The sequence below is a fragment of the Vidua chalybeata genome, chromosome 5 (assembly GCF_026979565.1).
Source record: "Vidua chalybeata isolate OUT-0048 chromosome 5, bVidCha1 merged haplotype, whole genome shotgun sequence".
In the NCBI taxonomy this organism is placed as follows: domain Eukaryota; kingdom Metazoa; phylum Chordata; class Aves; order Passeriformes; family Viduidae; genus Vidua; species Vidua chalybeata.
Genome location: NC_071534.1, coordinates 24,891,287 through 24,908,622, shown reverse-complemented (window position 1 = coordinate 24,908,622; position 17,336 = coordinate 24,891,287). Strand labels below are relative to the sequence as shown.

The 17,336-nt window shown below is 40.8% G+C and overlaps 1 protein-coding gene across 5 annotated transcripts in view; it reads left to right on the top strand.

The window, feature by feature from the left end:
- Positions 1-17,336, top strand: part of TBXAS1 (thromboxane A synthase 1) — a 228,095-nt gene that overhangs the window by 40,731 nt on the left and 170,028 nt on the right. For all 5 annotated transcript variants that reach the window (XM_053943898.1, XM_053943897.1, XM_053943901.1 and 2 more), the window contains exon 2: positions 12,199-12,292. In XM_053943898.1, coding sequence (XP_053799873.1) covers positions 12,199-12,292 — 94 coding nt within the window. The remainder of the gene's footprint in view (positions 1-12,198; positions 12,293-17,336) is intronic.

The window sequence follows — 17,336 nt, the reverse complement described above, 5'->3', positions numbered from 1 at the left end:
GAAAATGAACAGATTTAGAGTGTGTGTATGTATGCACATGCATGTGAATATACAGATACATAAATAAATATAGAAGTACGGTTTCCTAAGGGATTCACAAGTATCTCAGCTCGAGTTAGCTATTCCTAGTGTAGTGTCAAGGTAAATAAAGCGGCCACTGTGCAGTGTGGTGTGCCAGTATGGGACTGCACCACCTTATGTGGGCCTTTTCATTGCAGCCCCAGTTCTCACTTATCACTTGGGGAAGACATTAAAAGTAAAGATTATCTTCAGAGCTCTGGTAATGGCAAGGGAAGGTCACCTTCTTCCAGGTTGCACATGGTGTATTAGACCTGTGCACCACTGTGCTTTACATGGTTGAGCAGATTTTGCTAATGCTTTCCTAAGTGTCTTTTTTCATATTCCTCCAATTCAAAGTTTTCTGTCCATTGCGGTTTTTTTGGCCATCATTGGATCTTCCTATCTAGCCTCCCTTACAGCAGACACTAAACTTCAACTCCCCAGAGAGATGTAAAAGTATTTTTCTTCAGGCATCCAACTTCAGGTCTTGCAGTTAGCTCCTTGGAGACAAAGTAAAGCTGGAAATAATGATGCAGATCTGTAATGAGCCTTAAAAAGAAAAAAAAAAATCATTGTTTTAGTTAGGAAAAGAAATACACAAATTCAACTGCAGTAATTCATGTATTTCATAATATCAGTCTCTTCCTCATATCTTGCTCAAGGTAGTGTTGAGATCTTGTGCTGCCTCTCCAGTAGGCAGGTGACTTCTCTGATACTTTATCTGCCTAAGAGGCCCTTTCCTTTCCCACAACGAGCCTCTTGCTTCCTGCTAGGATTTCTGTCATTTGTATCACATCTTGCTCTCATTCTCTTCTGCTCTCAATCCTAGTTCGGTTGTTAGTCTTTTTATTTTTTATAAACTTTCTAATCTCTTTTAAAACCCCTGTGTAGCATCATCTAGTGTCTTTTTTCTGCCTTGGAAAAGATCACTGATCTGCACCCAGGTACTTGCAGAGAGAGTGAAGAAAACCAGCTTCTCTGGGCTTCAGCTCTCCTCTTACCTCTCTTTGAAGGTGAATTGCTCATGCTAATGACTCTAAAATTCCCCGTGGAATTTTAGTTCCTTGTGTTACTTAAAAAGTAATCGAATGACAGTGCACAGGACTTCCCTCCACTTCAGGGGACCTGGTGCTAATGATTTATTTATCATTTTTGTTTCAGCAGAAGCAGCGAACCCCTGTCAAAGATCAGGGCTCTGCTGTGCACATGAAGGGTGTGAGATGTAATGGGAAGATGGTCTCTGTCTCGGTGAATTTGCAGTTGAGGCGTTGAAGTGTTTTGCTTTCATGTGCCAGGAGCGTTTGAGGCTGTTTAACTGCAGGAGAGAGGGTGAGCTGGGACAGGGGTGCAATAGCAGATCCTTTAAGAGATGCTGGGAAGGGGGTCTTTAATGGATTAGTACGCTACATTACTCGTGCAGCAGTATGTCAGATGCTAAAAACCCCGGAGTCAAAGGGACAGCCAACAGTAATAGACTTTTCCATTGTTAGCAGGGAGAAATGATTACAAATTGCATCCAGGAGCCTGCCAGATACACAGGTTGAGAGAGAACATGGCCAATAGAAGAGCAAAGACTCTGCATTAAAATTAGTTCTTCCTGTCATGTGCACAACTGCTTCACAGAGAGGGGACTGCAGCTGTCTGGATTATGGAAGATCCAGACAAGTGGGCTGTGGAGTAAGCTGTCATGTGCTGTGACACCGAGTAATGCAAATTAACTCTGTTCCAGGAAAGCCATTTCCATGTCAGCCTCTACATGAAAATTATCTGACTTGAACAAGGGTTTCTTTATGAAGTTAAGAGAATTATTCCTAAGGATTGGAATTTGTCTCTGTCATAGAGAAATGGCCAGAATGGACTTCGAAGTGTAGTCAAAAGATTATATAATGTGAAACAAGCACTTTTTTTTTTTGATACCAAACAGCGCAGAGAGAGGAGCATACCAGATTAAAAAGTTTATTTCTGTCTGAACCATCCAACCTGCTGTTTTACAAGTAATGCACAGTGTTACTGCATTTTTCAGTGATTAAAGTAAAACACCTCTCAGTCCATTCTGCTCTGGGTTTGACATTTTATGCATACCCAGTGTTGCTATTCCTGTGGGTAGTCAGATGCTCAGTCTCCCTAGGCTTGAATGGGTGATTCAGAGCTCCAGGAAACCCCAATTGCCTTTGTTTTGCTTTTAATCTGGATGGCACTTGGGAGTAACACTTGAGCCTGCTTTTTTTAGGCAGTTTTTCAAGTTCAGAGGATCTCCTTGAAGTTTGCTTCCTGCAATCCTTTCATCCAGTCTGTTTGAAATTCTGCTTTTCCTTTGGCTTTGTTTGGCATCTATTCAACTATCTTCTGTTTTGTAGGAACAATTTTCTGCCTTTGTTAGTGGCCCATGATACTTACTCGGGATGGTGATGGTGGTAGACTGCTCAAGCACACAGAAGGGTGATTGAAATAATTTCACTGTTCTTCCTGTCTCATGCCTGTGGTTGCTCAAGAGTGTTCTGCTTGTTTTGGGCTAGGGAATATGCTATACATATTCCTTGCTCTATCTACTGTGTCTCTTTATAAGGTGAGGTCACTTTATGGAAGGGATGGAATTACTTATCTTTTCTGTGAGCTCAACTCTTGTCAGTCCACAGGTACTCGAGAAGTCGTGAATAAGATGCAAAGGAAAAAAGGAGGCTGAGTTCATTTTTTGTATTGCCACAAGGCTTTGAACCCCACTTCTGTGCTTCTTCCCACTGTTAATGTGTGCATGAGCCCTGAGGTTGGGAGGATTTTCTCTTCTTCCCTTCAGAAACTAATGTTTCTCCCTGGTGACTCCAATGCTGTGCTTTGCTTTTCATGAAAGGCGCTCCATACACCCTTTCCTTTAATTCTAGTGGTATTAAATCATGTAGCAAAGCAGAGCTCTGGCCTTGTACTATTTAGACGCATGCGTGGTAGCTACTCTTGTTCAATTCTGAGGCTTTGCAGCCAGCACCAGTGCTATTTCATGATGTAGCAGATTGTCATTTGTTCCTTGAAACAGTCTCACTTCCAGTAGTTCTTTCTATGCTGTTTTGTGTGACTGGGTCAGCCACCTGCCAGGACATGGGATCACTCCTCCAGAGGTGCTAGTGCTTCTTCTGTACGCTAAAGATTTGAAAATGAAACGTGTCTGTGTGAAGTACAATTTAATTTTTTGTGGTAGTGGGTTTTTTTTTTTTTTTGTAGTTGTTGTTATATGGAAAGATGAGAGAAATGGGGGAATGAAAATCTGAGCAATAAAGATAAACATCTTATCTCCTCATGGCATCACACTGCTCCTGGTTTTCAAGTCATGGGAGCAGGCAGTGTCTCCATTACTAATTTCAAGTTTATCATATGCTGTCTGGTATGTACAGACATTATAACATCTTTCCTGTAATTAAGGGTCAGATAACGTTGTCATTGTCACCCCTGTGCTATAATGGATTAGACCCTGCATAAAATAACTAGATATAAGCTGAGATTTTATGTGTGCTCTCAGACTGAGAGTCAGCACTTCCTTTATTTTAAGTCGGGCTTACTTAATTATAGGTAGGTCTGTGAGCACCACAAATTAAGATTGTGTGATGCTCCTGTTATACAACTCTATTTTAAATTGCTTATTGCTTTATCAAACTCCAAGGAGCTAGGATTGAGTTTTCCGGGGTGAAATTACTGAAAATTTTCAGTTAAAATGAGCTCCATAATTTCTGAGATAAATGCAAAAGAAAAATGTTTGGTTTTATTTTGGGAATCTCTTGGGGGTTGAGGTTTTTTTAATTATCTTATTATTCTTAAAAAGTGATATTCTGATTTTTATATTAGCTTTAAAGCAGGGTTTCAATATTTGTTGAGAGGAGGTGGGTTTTTGTCACTGGATGTACTTTTTGCCTTTCTCATGCAAATTTGGGCAAATTGTAAGTGTTTGAAAAATTACAGTTAGCACACGTTCACTGGAATCTTTTCTGTTGATATATAATTTTAAGCTAATGTTTCCGATTCTGTCTTTGCTAAGCATAGTCCCACCCTCTGTATGTGTGGAGGGCTGACCAAGCAGCAGGTCCCTGAGAGCAGTTGGTTGCTCTGAGTGCAGGGACTGAGAGAAGCCTTTCTCTAGTGGGACTGTGTTGGGATGTCATAGCAGCAATGAGATTTGGGCACAAGAGCTGCAAGTGGGGAGCCTGTGCAAACAGTCTGATAGGAATGAGGTTAGGCAAGGAGAAACTGGGGTAAGTTGCTGCTTGAAGGAGGGTGAATGGCTGATACAAACCAGTGTTGGGACTGTGTTGGGAAGGGATCATTTGGGGAGCTCATGATAGGAGGTGATGCAGGGTCTGGGTGAGGGTAGCGGTGCAGTCAGCTCCAGTGAGAAGTAGAGGCTGGGACTGGTGGCAGGTCCATGGATGCAGAAGAACAGGGTGTAGCCATGCTGCCAGAGGAGCAGATGAGGGCTCACTGGTAAGATGTTAGCACCCAGAAAGAAGCCTAGCATTTTGGTTTAGGAACTCTTAAATTTTGCTGTTTTTCTCTTTGAGGAAGAATTGAGAGACTATCTGGCAGGCTGTGCCTCACAGCTCCCTTGTGTGAAAGAGAACCTGCCTCTTCCGTCAGCTCTTCCATTAGCTCACTTGGCAAAGGTCTCTGCCATAGTCTAGGGTCTTTTGATGACCCCTGTGGATGCAAAATGATGCAATGTGATGTATTTTTAATGAGTTTTTTTTTTTTTTCTTTAAATGAGAACTTGCGAAGAAAATTGCATTACAGATATGTTATTGAGGTTGTGAAGTCAAGCCCACACAAGTTAGGAAATGCCAGAACCGAGTCGGGCTGTGGACCATTAATTGAGGCTCTCTGAGCACCGTGAAATGATCTCTGGTGCTCTGATCACATATGTCTCTGGTCGATAAGACCTCTGCCACATTCAGTGCACTAGATGGATGGTGTCTCCTTGGTGTTAACTTAAAAATAAATAAATAGAATTAGTTCATGTGCTGTGTAATCATGAGGTCTGAGCATTTATCCAGAACTGTCTCTAGGGAGGTGAGTTGTCCCTGCAGTCTGTCATTGCTGCTCATTTCATTGCTGCAGGCATTTCAAGGGAGAAAATGCCTGGAGTTTGTTCTAGTTACTTTGTCCCTCCTTTGGTACCTGCCACATGTATGCTGATGGGCTGGTCTCAAAAAAGGGCATAGGACTGTGTTCCTCACCTTCAGTTAAGGGAGATGTCTCTGGCCCTGATGCACTGGGAGGCATTGAGCCTCTTGAAGCATTTTTTTTTTCCCCAGGGCTTTCCTGGCAGGGTGTGACATCATGCAAACCTTGTGCCAGTTGGTTCCTAAAGGCACTGAGTGGCTCTGCATGTGCTGTTGTGGAATGTGGTACAAGAGCTGAACTCTAAAACCAGTTCCCTGACAGCAACAGGCACCAGGCAAGTTGTGTGATAGACCACAAGTCCATGGAATAAAACATGAGGTTTTAAAACAGCTGAGGTTGGTGGGCTCTAGAGGGAATGCAATGTGGGTTTGCCTGCACCCACACCACTACTTGATGTGTTGCTAAATAACATTTTGTGACTTCAACCACCACAACACTGCAATCCCTTTTCAGCCCTATGAAATAATGGGCCAGTGGCCTAATAAGTGTCTTTTTCATGTCAATGAAAAGCCAGAATGGTCAGGCTCCCAAGCAGAATTTTCTCCCTCAATTTAAATATGAAACTGCTTCCTGCATCTATACAATTCTTCTTGGTGTGTAGGAATAGCTGAAGTGCATACAAAAACTGATGCCATGTTTTCTGCAAATGGAGTTGCATCACTAGGACATGAACTTGCATAACAATTAGGAAGGCTGATAAGGTTGAAACTTCATGTCCTTTTAATTGAGGTGTCCATTTGCAAAATTAAGAGATGTAATTAGCTGAGGAGAGAGAAAAAAAAAGTAATGAAATTTTACTATTTTCTGAACACGGTGTTTCTAGCAATGCACCTGTTTTTGCAAACTTCAGTCTTCCTGGCTGAAACAAGAACATCTATGGCCTTGAGGTGGTATCATTTTCTTCTGTATGCCCCACAGTATCTGTCTGACTAAACAGGCACTTGGAAGAAACTACTCCTTAATAAAGGTATGGTGCCAGTGGTCCTAGGGAGTAAAAGGATAGCTTGGTGTGTGGTTAAGGCAGCAGGGCTGGGACATGAGCTGAGCTTAGCTGTCAGCTCTGACCCAGCTGTTCCTGCAGACGTCATGTATGGCCTCATGGATGCACCAGACCTCAGATCTGCTGTGGACAATCCTCCTGGTGAGGAGACTCCTCTTTGTGGTCACGTGGGATGGAGCTCCCACCTCCTTTCCCAAGGTTATATATTGCTATAAGGAGCCAAGAGCCTCTGCTGCTGTTGACCTCCATCATTTTGTTTAAAGGTGTTGAGCCAACAAAGAAGGGCTGAAGCTGTGGATTCATGACTCTTGTTCATTTGCTCTTTATTTAGAAAAGTCACTGCCCAGTGTGAAGAGGTTGCACTCTGAGAGAGGTGATGAAATATTGTCACTGACCTGCTGTACAGACCATCTGTCTCTCACAGGGCTACTCTGGAATATGGTGAAGAGTGTTGCTTTTTCATTTAATTGGCCTTGATTCACTGCTAATTTTTTAGAACTTAAATCAAAGCAATCCCCAAAACTTTAAATACACTGTGACAACCTGAAGCCTTATTATAACCAATCTCTTGATACTATCAGTTCTCTTAAGAGACATGAAGGAAATTGTTTGACAGACCAGAACAGTATGGATTAAAAGATGATTGTTAGCAGATAGATGAGGCATAAATTTAATATTGGGCATATAATCTTGCATTTTCTGCACACTATTCCTGATGTATTAGCAAATATTTCAATGAAATAACGTCCTATGATAATTTAGGTTTTGCAGCTGGAAAACATCTGCCCCTGTGCAGGCAGATGGTGCAAGTGTGTGCAATGTCTTTCTTTTTCTTGTGCAATTGTGTCAAAATTAAGGCTCTGTGAGTGCATGCAAGTCATTAAAGACAGCAAGTGTTACATGGAAGTCCTCATTATCCCTGAAACTGTTATTACAGTCCTACAAATTAATGGTTAAAAAGTACAGATTTGTTGAGCTTGAAAATCAAATTGCAGTATTCAAATACCCTTATCCCAAACTGACTAAAGTGTCTCTTGAAGATTAAATTCAGCTCATTCTTAGAGGCATACTTGTGGATATTGGGTATCTGGTTTTGGAGGTATAATAATAATTCTATACTCTGAGCTTGATATTCTACACATCCGAGTGTATTTTCTTTCAGCAAATCTCTCCTTTTCCACCAGAGATACTGCTGGGTAACAGTAAAGGGCAATTTAGTAGCCTGTGTTGACCAAGGAAAAGGGATTTACCTTCCCCATTTTTGTCTACTGTTTTCTGAGAGATTGTCTTTTGGGGATGGACAGCTGACTTAATTTTGTGGTTTTGTTTTGTTTTTTTCTTTCAGTGAGTACACTTTCTGGAGGTAATAATCAGCACGGGCTGTATCCTGGGATGGTATCCACTTTGGCTGCAATACTCACCCACTTGCAAGACTTGTTTTCTGTGTGTTCCTTTGTCAGAATGGGACACGATAATGATTTTCTACCTTAAATATTCTGAGGAGCAGACAAGAGGAAAGACTTATGTGATGGCAGCTCTCCAGTGACTGTGCTGCAGTATTCATAATGCAAAATTTCGCAGAGAGGGCTGAGAGCTGAAAGTCTGTAGCCAGCTTTGGGATGATGTTTTGGTGAGATTGGGCTCCCAGAGATGCTGGTATATTTTGTATATTTTTTTGCAAGATGTCATTGTAATGCTGGGGAGGGTACCTTTATTTTGTGCATTATCACTACTTTGCAAGCAAAATATGTGCCAGTGTTAACTGGAATCTGGTACGGGAATACGTAAATAGAGGCAAATAGGTAAAAATACATGGCGATTGTCTCTCGTTTGGCAGGAATGATTTCCATTATCTCAGCAAAATACTTTGTTTTCCCAGTCAGTCTTGCAAAATAACACAGCTCCCAGTTCCCAACAATGAGATTAAATAACATCTCTGTGTCCCAGCTTATAGCTTTTTAGTTATTATTAGGTTGTGTATTACTTAGATGTAGAAGGAATGATACACTTTCTGTATTGGGAGAAATCTGGGGTGATTTCAACAGGATGTTGAACTGGAATCAGAATTGGATGCAGAATTGGAAACTCTGTAATCTTGAATGCTGCACAGATTGATCACCCTTAATGGTAGATGGCATAATACTACTTCTATCAGTACTGACCTGGCTGGACAGATGGCTAGTTCTGTTGGTTATATATCCTTCACAACTTATATTATTTATCTGTTTCTCTTTTTTATATTTTTTAATGGTGTTTTGTGGAGAGAAGTTAGTATTTCAGAGAGTTAGTATCTGCCCTGCTGGCCTACAGGAATGCATTTGGCAAGTTAACTTTCTTTTAACAGTTATGTTTAATATATACAGAGAGTATTTTGCTCTCAGAGGCCATCCAATGTCTTCAAGGGGTTTCTGAATCGTTTATTGATCTACTTCATTGCTGCTGTTCCTCTGGTTCTTTTTGATGTCTTGTCACTTAATTCAAAATATAATGCCAAGCTTTTAAATTAAGGGTTGTGCAGGAAGCCGTACTGGTGTAAATATTAGGGTCTGTTTCTCTTTTGAGTGAGAATGTACTAGATTGTCCAGTAAATATTGCTGCCATCAGAGTTTTATCTGTTTCATGCCCCTCACTTCACATAGACTCATTCCTCTATTCTTCTTAAGAAAGATGAAGTGTCTGGGGTTTTATCTTTTAGGTCTTATAAAAGTCTAATTTCTTATTATGCAATTAGAAGCTTACAGACTAGTTCCCTGATAAAGAAAAAAAAATTATTAATTTTCTTTCCTTTCCTTTAATGTTTTCCATATATTTCTCTTACATTTGTTAAATTTACTAGTTAAAAGTGTCTGTGGATTCCCTCCCTCCATCCCCCATTAGTTCATTCTAACACCTTTTGAAGCTTTTTAAACTTCTGGAGTAGAAAATCGTCACTGGTAAGGAGTTCCATAGTTAGTATACTTATTTCTTGGAAAAGTGTTTCATTTTTAATCCTGCCACCTGAATATTCCTTTGTGGATTTTCATACTGTATTTTAAATTTTTGGGTAATAACTCTTAATTTCTTTTTTAAGCCTTGCATGATTTTAAATATATTTGTCATAACCTGCATCAGTTGTTTTTTTTCCCCCAGGATTAAGATCATAACCTGCTAGCTTATTTCTTGTACGGAAGTGGTTCCATGCCTTGGTTATCTTGGTCACCTCTTAGTATCTTTTATTACCTCTTTTATTTCTAGGTTTTGCATTTGATTTAGCCTTTCTAGTCCATTGGCTGATCTTCTACTGTCACTGTGTACCCACAGCAACAGCAGGGGGTTTCCTGATACCAGATTATTTTTTGTGATAAAGAAAGTAATGTAGAAGTGTATTAAGTGGCAGAGTGAGAAATAAGACTTCCCACTGGTCATAAGGCAGGCTTGGAGCTGTTTCATTTAGATGTACAGCTTCCCCAGACAAATGGCTTTGCCTCCAAGGCCACGCTGCCTGTTTGCCCTTGCCCAGCTTCTAGTCCACCTTGCCCTTCCAGCAACAAAACCCGGACACTGTTTTCCCAGTGCCCTTAGGATGCAGCTCTGAATTACTGGCCAAGAGTGTGTCATGGAGTTGCTGAGTGACCAAATCACATAAATTGGCCTGTTTGAATTATCAGCCTCTTCTGGCTCAAAAGGCAGAGGTTTGTGCTACAAAGCTGTCAGATTCATGTATTGCTGGTGTTCACTGTGTGTTATACAGGAAAATTTTGCTTTTCCTTTTTTTAAAGAAGTCCATAAGTCACTCTTTCCTCTCTCTCCCCCCCACCCAAAATACTGAGAATGAGTGGAAATATTGCAGAGATGGGGGAAAGCTTTTAATATTTAAGGCTGCAGAAAGTAAGCTGTTGCATTAGAAATGGCCAAAGTCTACATGTGCAGTGTTAGATCCTTCTTCTGTGCCTGCTGCCCCGTCAGTCTTTGGTCACTTGCATACTATTATCTTTTCTGTAAAATGTCAGGTGTTTAAACAACACCTGAAATGTTGTAAAATCATAGAGTAGGGCTAGATATATTTATTGATGAGATTCTTTTTTTTCTCCTGCTGGCTTCACCCTTTTGTTGTTTTATAGCTTGTAGTGTCTGTAGCTTGACGACACTGCTTCTCTCTCCCACCTCATTGTAAACTGTCGCTCCCTACCTTTCGAAAACCTACTTCAAATGCAACTGAATAAAAAGCAGTAGAGAAAACCATGTTAGGAGGGGAAAAGAAAAGCAAATCCTCACCTGTATGAGGCTGCCAGTAATGTTCAGAAGCTGACAATGATGAACTGTTCATCTAAGTATAAACAGTCTTCACAGTCTCTGTGTTTCTTGCCTTGTGAAAGGGTACTCATTATTTTTTTTTCCTTTTAAAATATTTGGTGATCATATAATTTACTTTGTCTAGTGTAAGCCTCTGTTGCAGTCATTCTTCACTTTGCTGTACATGAAAGCCAAGAGTCTACAGATCGTCTGGTGTGTGGTGAAATGAGCAGTTAACTGTAGCCCAGCCTGGTGTTTTGTGATCTGCCATGTGTTTTACAGTGAAAACATCAGGATAGAATACTGCAAAATTGACAGGTTTTCAATGACAGGGATTTTAATCTTTTTTACTGTTTACATACTGAAGATGAGGACTTTGCTATGACACAAAGACACTTCAGGAAGATTTCAAACAGCGGCAGCAGCAAAAAAAAATCCTCTCTTTGGGGATGAAAATATATCATGTAGGCTGTTTTGTCATGTTAAAGTTAAAACATTTCTTTTCCCAAGTGTATTAGCTGAGGAAAATTTCATATTTTTTAAAGCAGTTAAGTAGCCAAAAAATCAATAATATGTATAAAATGTGTAATAAATGTTGACTTCTGTGCCTTTACTTCACGATACCTTGTCATACTTGACACAATGTCCTTGCATAGACTGAATACACACAATTTCTATTGGGCTTGTGAAAGGGTTTGAGTTTGTGAAGGTTTGTACTGCCCCATTAAAAAAAGAAAATTCTTGCTATTTAAAAATTATTAAACCTCTATCTACTGATTATGATTTTTGTAAAATAACTTCACGAAAGAAAATTCATTAAGAAAATAAGTACTGTGCTGCAGGAAATCTCAGCAAACAGAACTGCACAACGAAAGTTGTGTCTTTGGGTAATCAAAGCTGCTGCTGCTGGCTCCTGCTCTTTCAGGTTTCACTAATTGAAGTTCATTGACTTAAATCCATTGTTTGTATTAAGAAAGGGGGAAGGGAGGAAAAAGAAAGGCTCTGGGGTTGGGTTTTTCTTTTTTCCTTTTTCCAGTATTTTCCCTGTCAACATGCCGCCGTTTCATCTGAAACAAGGGATGCATGAAGCTTTTCACTCTGGGTTTTGTTTCCCTGTATTTTTTATATTTGTTTAATTTGCTGACTAGCAGCTCTAAAAAAAATCACTCAATCAGCATATCTGGCCCAAATACTAGGTTTGACTTGAACATACTGACAGTGTCTTGGCTCGTGGACAACTGAGACTGGTTTGAATTTTTGTTCTGTGATCTGTATAGGTAGAGGTGATGGAATAAGAAAATAATCTGAAAATCTGTCTTGTTTCTTTCCCAGCACTGCCATAGAAGTCAAACCTCAAATGCTTATTTCGATCTCATTTGTAACCTCATGTAGCTTTGGAGAGTCACTTCTGACTTACAAGATGCTCTGTGGGAAAAGGAGCAGCTCTCTCATTCCACTGCTCAATCTTGCAGGCTTGTGTTTGAGTCACTTGGTCCTTTTGCCCTCTCTGAAGCACCAATGTATTGCATTTACTTTTGTGACCTGAGGAGCTGCCAAGCAATGTAACCACATTGGCAGTTCTGGCTGACCAACATAGAAAGCTTCTTCTCCCTCTCTGAATCCAGGGAAGTCATCTGAACTGGTTACTGTGGCAAGTCCTATCATGGCAAGATCCAAAATTAAATTACTACCTTATTTTTTTCTAGGTACTCCACATCTGCATTCTCCAAACTAAGCAGAGTAGGGATCCGACATCCTCCACCTCTTCCTTTCATTGGAAACCTGCTCTTTTTCCGTGAGGTAGGATACGTTTTCCTTTGTATCAATCAAAGTGATGGGAAGAGTGGACGGAGGCAGGAGGAATTGAAGGCAATCCCACAGTTCACTGGTACCACCTCTTCAAGTATGTCCCTCTGGAGAGGACAAGCAAGACTCGGCTTTTTGAATGATTTGGTAGAAGCAGTTGTGTGTAAGCAGCTCTAATTCTAGGGTAAACTTGGGGGAAAGAAAATGTGTAAGCTCCTGCAGTTAATTACTTGAGCTTTTCCAAGAAAGTTCATGCCCTCAGTGAAACAAACTTAGTTATGTGAATAGAGCAGATTATGTTAACTAGCCTCAACTGGATTGTTCTGAGTGGATTTGGCTTCTACAACCTTTCTGTTTGTTTGCACTTTTGCCGATTGTACACAATTATTTTAAAGCCTTTAATGTTCCTTGCTCCGAAGCAGTAACTGGAATTAGGTACTGCTGAATGTTGTTGCTCTGTGCTGCAAATATTAGGGCTGTGAGGAAGAGGAAGTAGTGACATTTTGCTTCCAGATTTTATTCCCTTATTTTTCTCACCCATCGTCTTTCAATAGACTGCTAATGCTGTGTTTTGTTCCTTGTTCCATTTCAGTGGTATTGCTGAGGGTCCAAGATACCTCATTAATGAGGAGCTGCCATTTCTCTGGCTGGATCTTACAGTAAGATCTCTCCAGTGTGTCTCTGTTGCAGCCCAACAACTTTTCAGGAAATCTGGGCCAGCTCCAGCTGCTGCCCAGTTTTCCCTGTTAAGTGTATGGTCATCAATATCCATGCTGAGATTTGAATTATTAATGAGAATATATTGCATCTTACCTTGCTCTTCATGGTGATTGTTCTATCAATACCTAACTCATTATTAGCTAAAACCCTTTTAAATAACTGTTTTACATGTACATCTGATTTCATTTAGAAAATAGCATAAAAGGTTGACTTAATCCACTCTAGATTAATTTGAACTGGAATTGGCAGGATGACTTTAACTTACAAGGGATTCTGGTGGTATGGGATGCTGACCTGTTCACCTTCACTCTTCGGGTTTCAATTCAGCTGGGTGGCAGAAAGCCACTCATTCTGTAGCTCCTTAGTGGTGAAATCCAGATATCATTGGATAATGATTGCTAACACTGCTAACACTTGCTGTTAGGTAAAGGTGCCTGAAGACTAAGTTATTTTGGTATGTTTTAGATAGGCTTGCCCTGTACCAGGGTAGAAGTGCAAAGGTTTTGGGAAATTACTCAAAATGGTCATATGATCTGTTAGGCAAATTTCATGACTAGAATAGCATTCATTAAGTTAACTTAAATCAGACTAATGCAAAAAATTTAACCTTGATTTTGCTACCATTTAGGAAGAAAAATTAATTAAAGGTAGCTGAGAAATTGTATCTTGGGATACCAAAAAATGGAGTTAAGTGGTGCAAAGCCACGAGCACTGCCAGGCTTTATGTCCAGCACTCTGGCATTTCACCACCCATCCTCTCTACCATGCTATCACTGCCAGTAGGATCGAGCAGGGAGGAGCCCAGGCTCTTGGTAATTTTTCTACCTCCTCTCATGTATTTTACCATTTTCTGGATCTGTTCCTGGGGCTGCTTTCCTAGAACAGTGCCCATAGCAGAGAGCCAGTAATGGGAGCTGTGCTTTTATAGTGCAAGCTCTTGTCTGTGAGAGTGTTTTCAGGGACACAAGTGCCCTCACTGCAGTCAGTAGAGGACATTGTCTGCTTTCCCTTTCCCACAGGGGAGAACCAGGGCCTGCCCATCACCTTACTGGGAATCGGGATGGTTTTAGGTGCTTAGCTGTGAGGAACACTGCTGTGCATGAGTAGGGGTTGGGTTTATTTTATATACTTTTTTTTTTATAGGAAGGAAAAAAATGTTGATTTGTTCTGTTGCTCCATCTATAATATTAAGAAGTTCTTGCCCTTCCATGTTTATGCAACCATTCTCTTTCCACCAAAATAGCTGTTTGGAGAGTCTCCCTTTTAAACAGGCTGGCTCTTTCTTAGTATTGCTAATGTTGTGCAGGGAAAACACATGAGCCACACTCCCATTAAATCATCAAACTAGTGCTTTTCAACCATGAACATTTATTTCAAAGGAATTAATGAATGGTGACTAAGGGGAATGAATTGGTATGTGCCGTAAGGGAATCTGCATATATGTAATTCGTACATTTCCAGTGTTGAATTTGGTCTGCAAATTAACACAGGTTGAAAAGCCCTGAACACAAGTGAGATCTGGAAGATAAAAGGAAATCAAGGCTTGCAGTCCAAAAAGTGTCGTCATCTTATGAATTCAGGCTTTTTTCCTAGAATATGATTGCCAGAAATGCAAGGAAAAGAAATAAAGCAGGAGAGGAAGTCCCTTTGACATAGTAGAGTAAATCTATGACCTGGGAATTTAAGAAAAAACATTAAATGTCAAAAAATCCCACCAAGATTGTGTAAGCAGTATTTTACAATTTGTAATGGTATAAATTCAAGGGTTTGCTTGCCTTCTCCCTTACTTGAGCATAAATCACTTCTACTGAAATAAATGGAGTTTCCTGTTTTGCTGCACTGTGCATGTAAACAGAGCTTCAGGCCTCATCCTTTTTTTGCAATTCTTCTTCTCCAAATGTGCCTGAAAACAAAGGAACAGTACAAGCAGGATTTTACCAGTAGTGCTGGGTTGTAGGGTATTTAATAAGCTTTCAAAGGTATTCTAAACAATAAAATATTTTGTTAATGAGATTTTATTTGTTTTTAAGAATTATTTCAAGGATTTCTTGAACAGTATATTTTCTTTCACTATAATAAAGTAGCTGTTAATAAAGTGTCTCTGAGAAAGGAAGAGGAAGTGTGGAAAGTAAAGGGGCTAAGGACAGTGGAACAGGAAAGACACAGAAAAGGAGAGTTTAAGATCTGGCTTGGGGAAAACAAAGTTATTTTACTGTAAGTAACCCTTCTCTCTCACGTAAAATAAAGGGAGATAATCACACTCTGAAACTAAAACATATCCAAGTTAATCGGCTTATCTCAGCAATGGGAAGATGGGAAATTATTGCAGTTCTGCAGCTGGGAAATTATCTGAGTCCAAGCTATTAGATTAAAAATTCTTCCATTGCATGAGAACAATTTGTGGTGGGTAAGTCTGATGTAATAGTAAATATGATTAAGCTGCTTTAAAAAAGCAGCATGTTCATTTTTTTCCAATAACTGAGCAGAATTGCAGCCGACAGGCTGCTGTTTTGCTACAAATTCCTGACTGTTTGCTCACCTCTCCATGTGCTGCATTTTTCCTATGAGTCTGGAAAAACGTGAGGGTTGCTTGTGATAGCTGTGTAATGGTTGACGCAGGGGTATACACAGCATGGACTTTCACACATGGATCTGCATGGGCTTTATAGCAGCAGGATGCAGAAAAAACTAAACCAAACTCTTTCATCAATTCCCAGACTAATGATTTTATTACGTGACAAATGCTCTGAAAACTGAGAAGCTACATATCTGCATCACCCTTTCTCTCTGGCAAACACTTGACCTGTTGCTATGGCTGTGCTGTGCTTTTCTCCCCCTTTCCCATTCCTTTCCTAAAATGACAGCTATGCTGTTTTTAAATGTCATTGGCTCTGACATTTGCATGGCCCTGGTCGCCTGGTACTGTACCTGTGTGCACTGCTCCCTGCCCAGCCTCCTGGAGAGCCTCACTGTGCTGCAGCAGCTTTGGGGCTGCTCCTGATGTTTTGGGGTGGTGGTGGGTGTGCGGGTTGCCTTGTTTTGGTCTTTGGTAGGTGGAATATGCAGTTGCGTGCAGCTGAGTGATGTGCTTTGGGTCCTTACAGTGGTGTGATCATGTGCTGCTTTCCTCCTATTACTCCTAGCAAGCTCCAGTGATGCTTTTGACTTTCTGTGTGCTTGCATCCCTGCCTTGCATGTTAATGAAAGACATCCCTCTCTTTAGCCCCTCTCAGCTTGGACAGGATACCCTTTGTTTACTCTGTTTATTCCAGTCTGGCCTACTTGTAGATCCTGGGCTACCCTGGAGCGGCCCATTTCTGCTGAATGGAAGTGGGGGCTGTGTGGGTGCTTTGTCTTGCTTTCAGTTTGGGATCTGGCTGGGCTCTGTTGTTTTATGCCTGATGGGTGGGAGTGGAAAAGGGGGGAGTGAAGGGAGGAAGCAGAGAGCAAACATTTTTTTTTTTTCTTCACTACGCATCTGCCAAAAGCATCCTTCAAGCTGGATGTAAAGGAAAATAAAAGGCAGAGTCCTTGCAGGAATGAAATTACCCCATGTTTAATTTTTAGCCTAGAAAGCACTGTGTGGGTGCATAGAGAGGCTGCAGTGTTTACTGCTCTGGAATTTAATGACACAGCATTCAAACCTAAACAAGGTTGGAGGGAGGCAAACGGTGAGGGGAGCAAAAAGGGGGTAAAGGGAGGAAAAGGAGCTCTCAGGCTCTGGACCTGGATTGAATTACAAGAATAAAATGACTTATATTGACAGTGAAAGCCTACATATGGTTTTGTGTTTCTTTGTGCAGATAAACAACAGAAGAATGAGATAGGGAGTGTGTGTTTTGCAACTTGATAGCTGTTTGTGTGGAACCAGAAAGGTTGGCTGTGGCATCACCAACCAACCTGTCTCTGTCTCCCCCAGATGCTTGTGTGCGTCTGCTGTGGGCTGCTGACTGCCAGAACGGACCTCTTGGGGTGATCCAGGTCTTCTCTCACGTCCTCAGAATGCCACCACCCTAGACTGGGAGGCATGTATATGTATGTGGTGCATACATATAGATCTAAACCTAGCTATTTCACTGTCTGCAACATTACAGAAAACCTGGGGTTAGATGTGGGTCTATGTGTATATTTCTACATCTATAAAGCCAGTCTTTCTCCCCTTTTAAGATGTATATTTTCCTAGTTTCATCTGATAGTCTGTGTTACCTCCTTTGATCAGATGTTAGCATTGTCAGATAACCTGACAATGTTGGTGCAGTGTCTCTTTGTGGGAACCTAAAGCAGGAAATCAAGACATCGAGACAACTGGCTGTCTCTC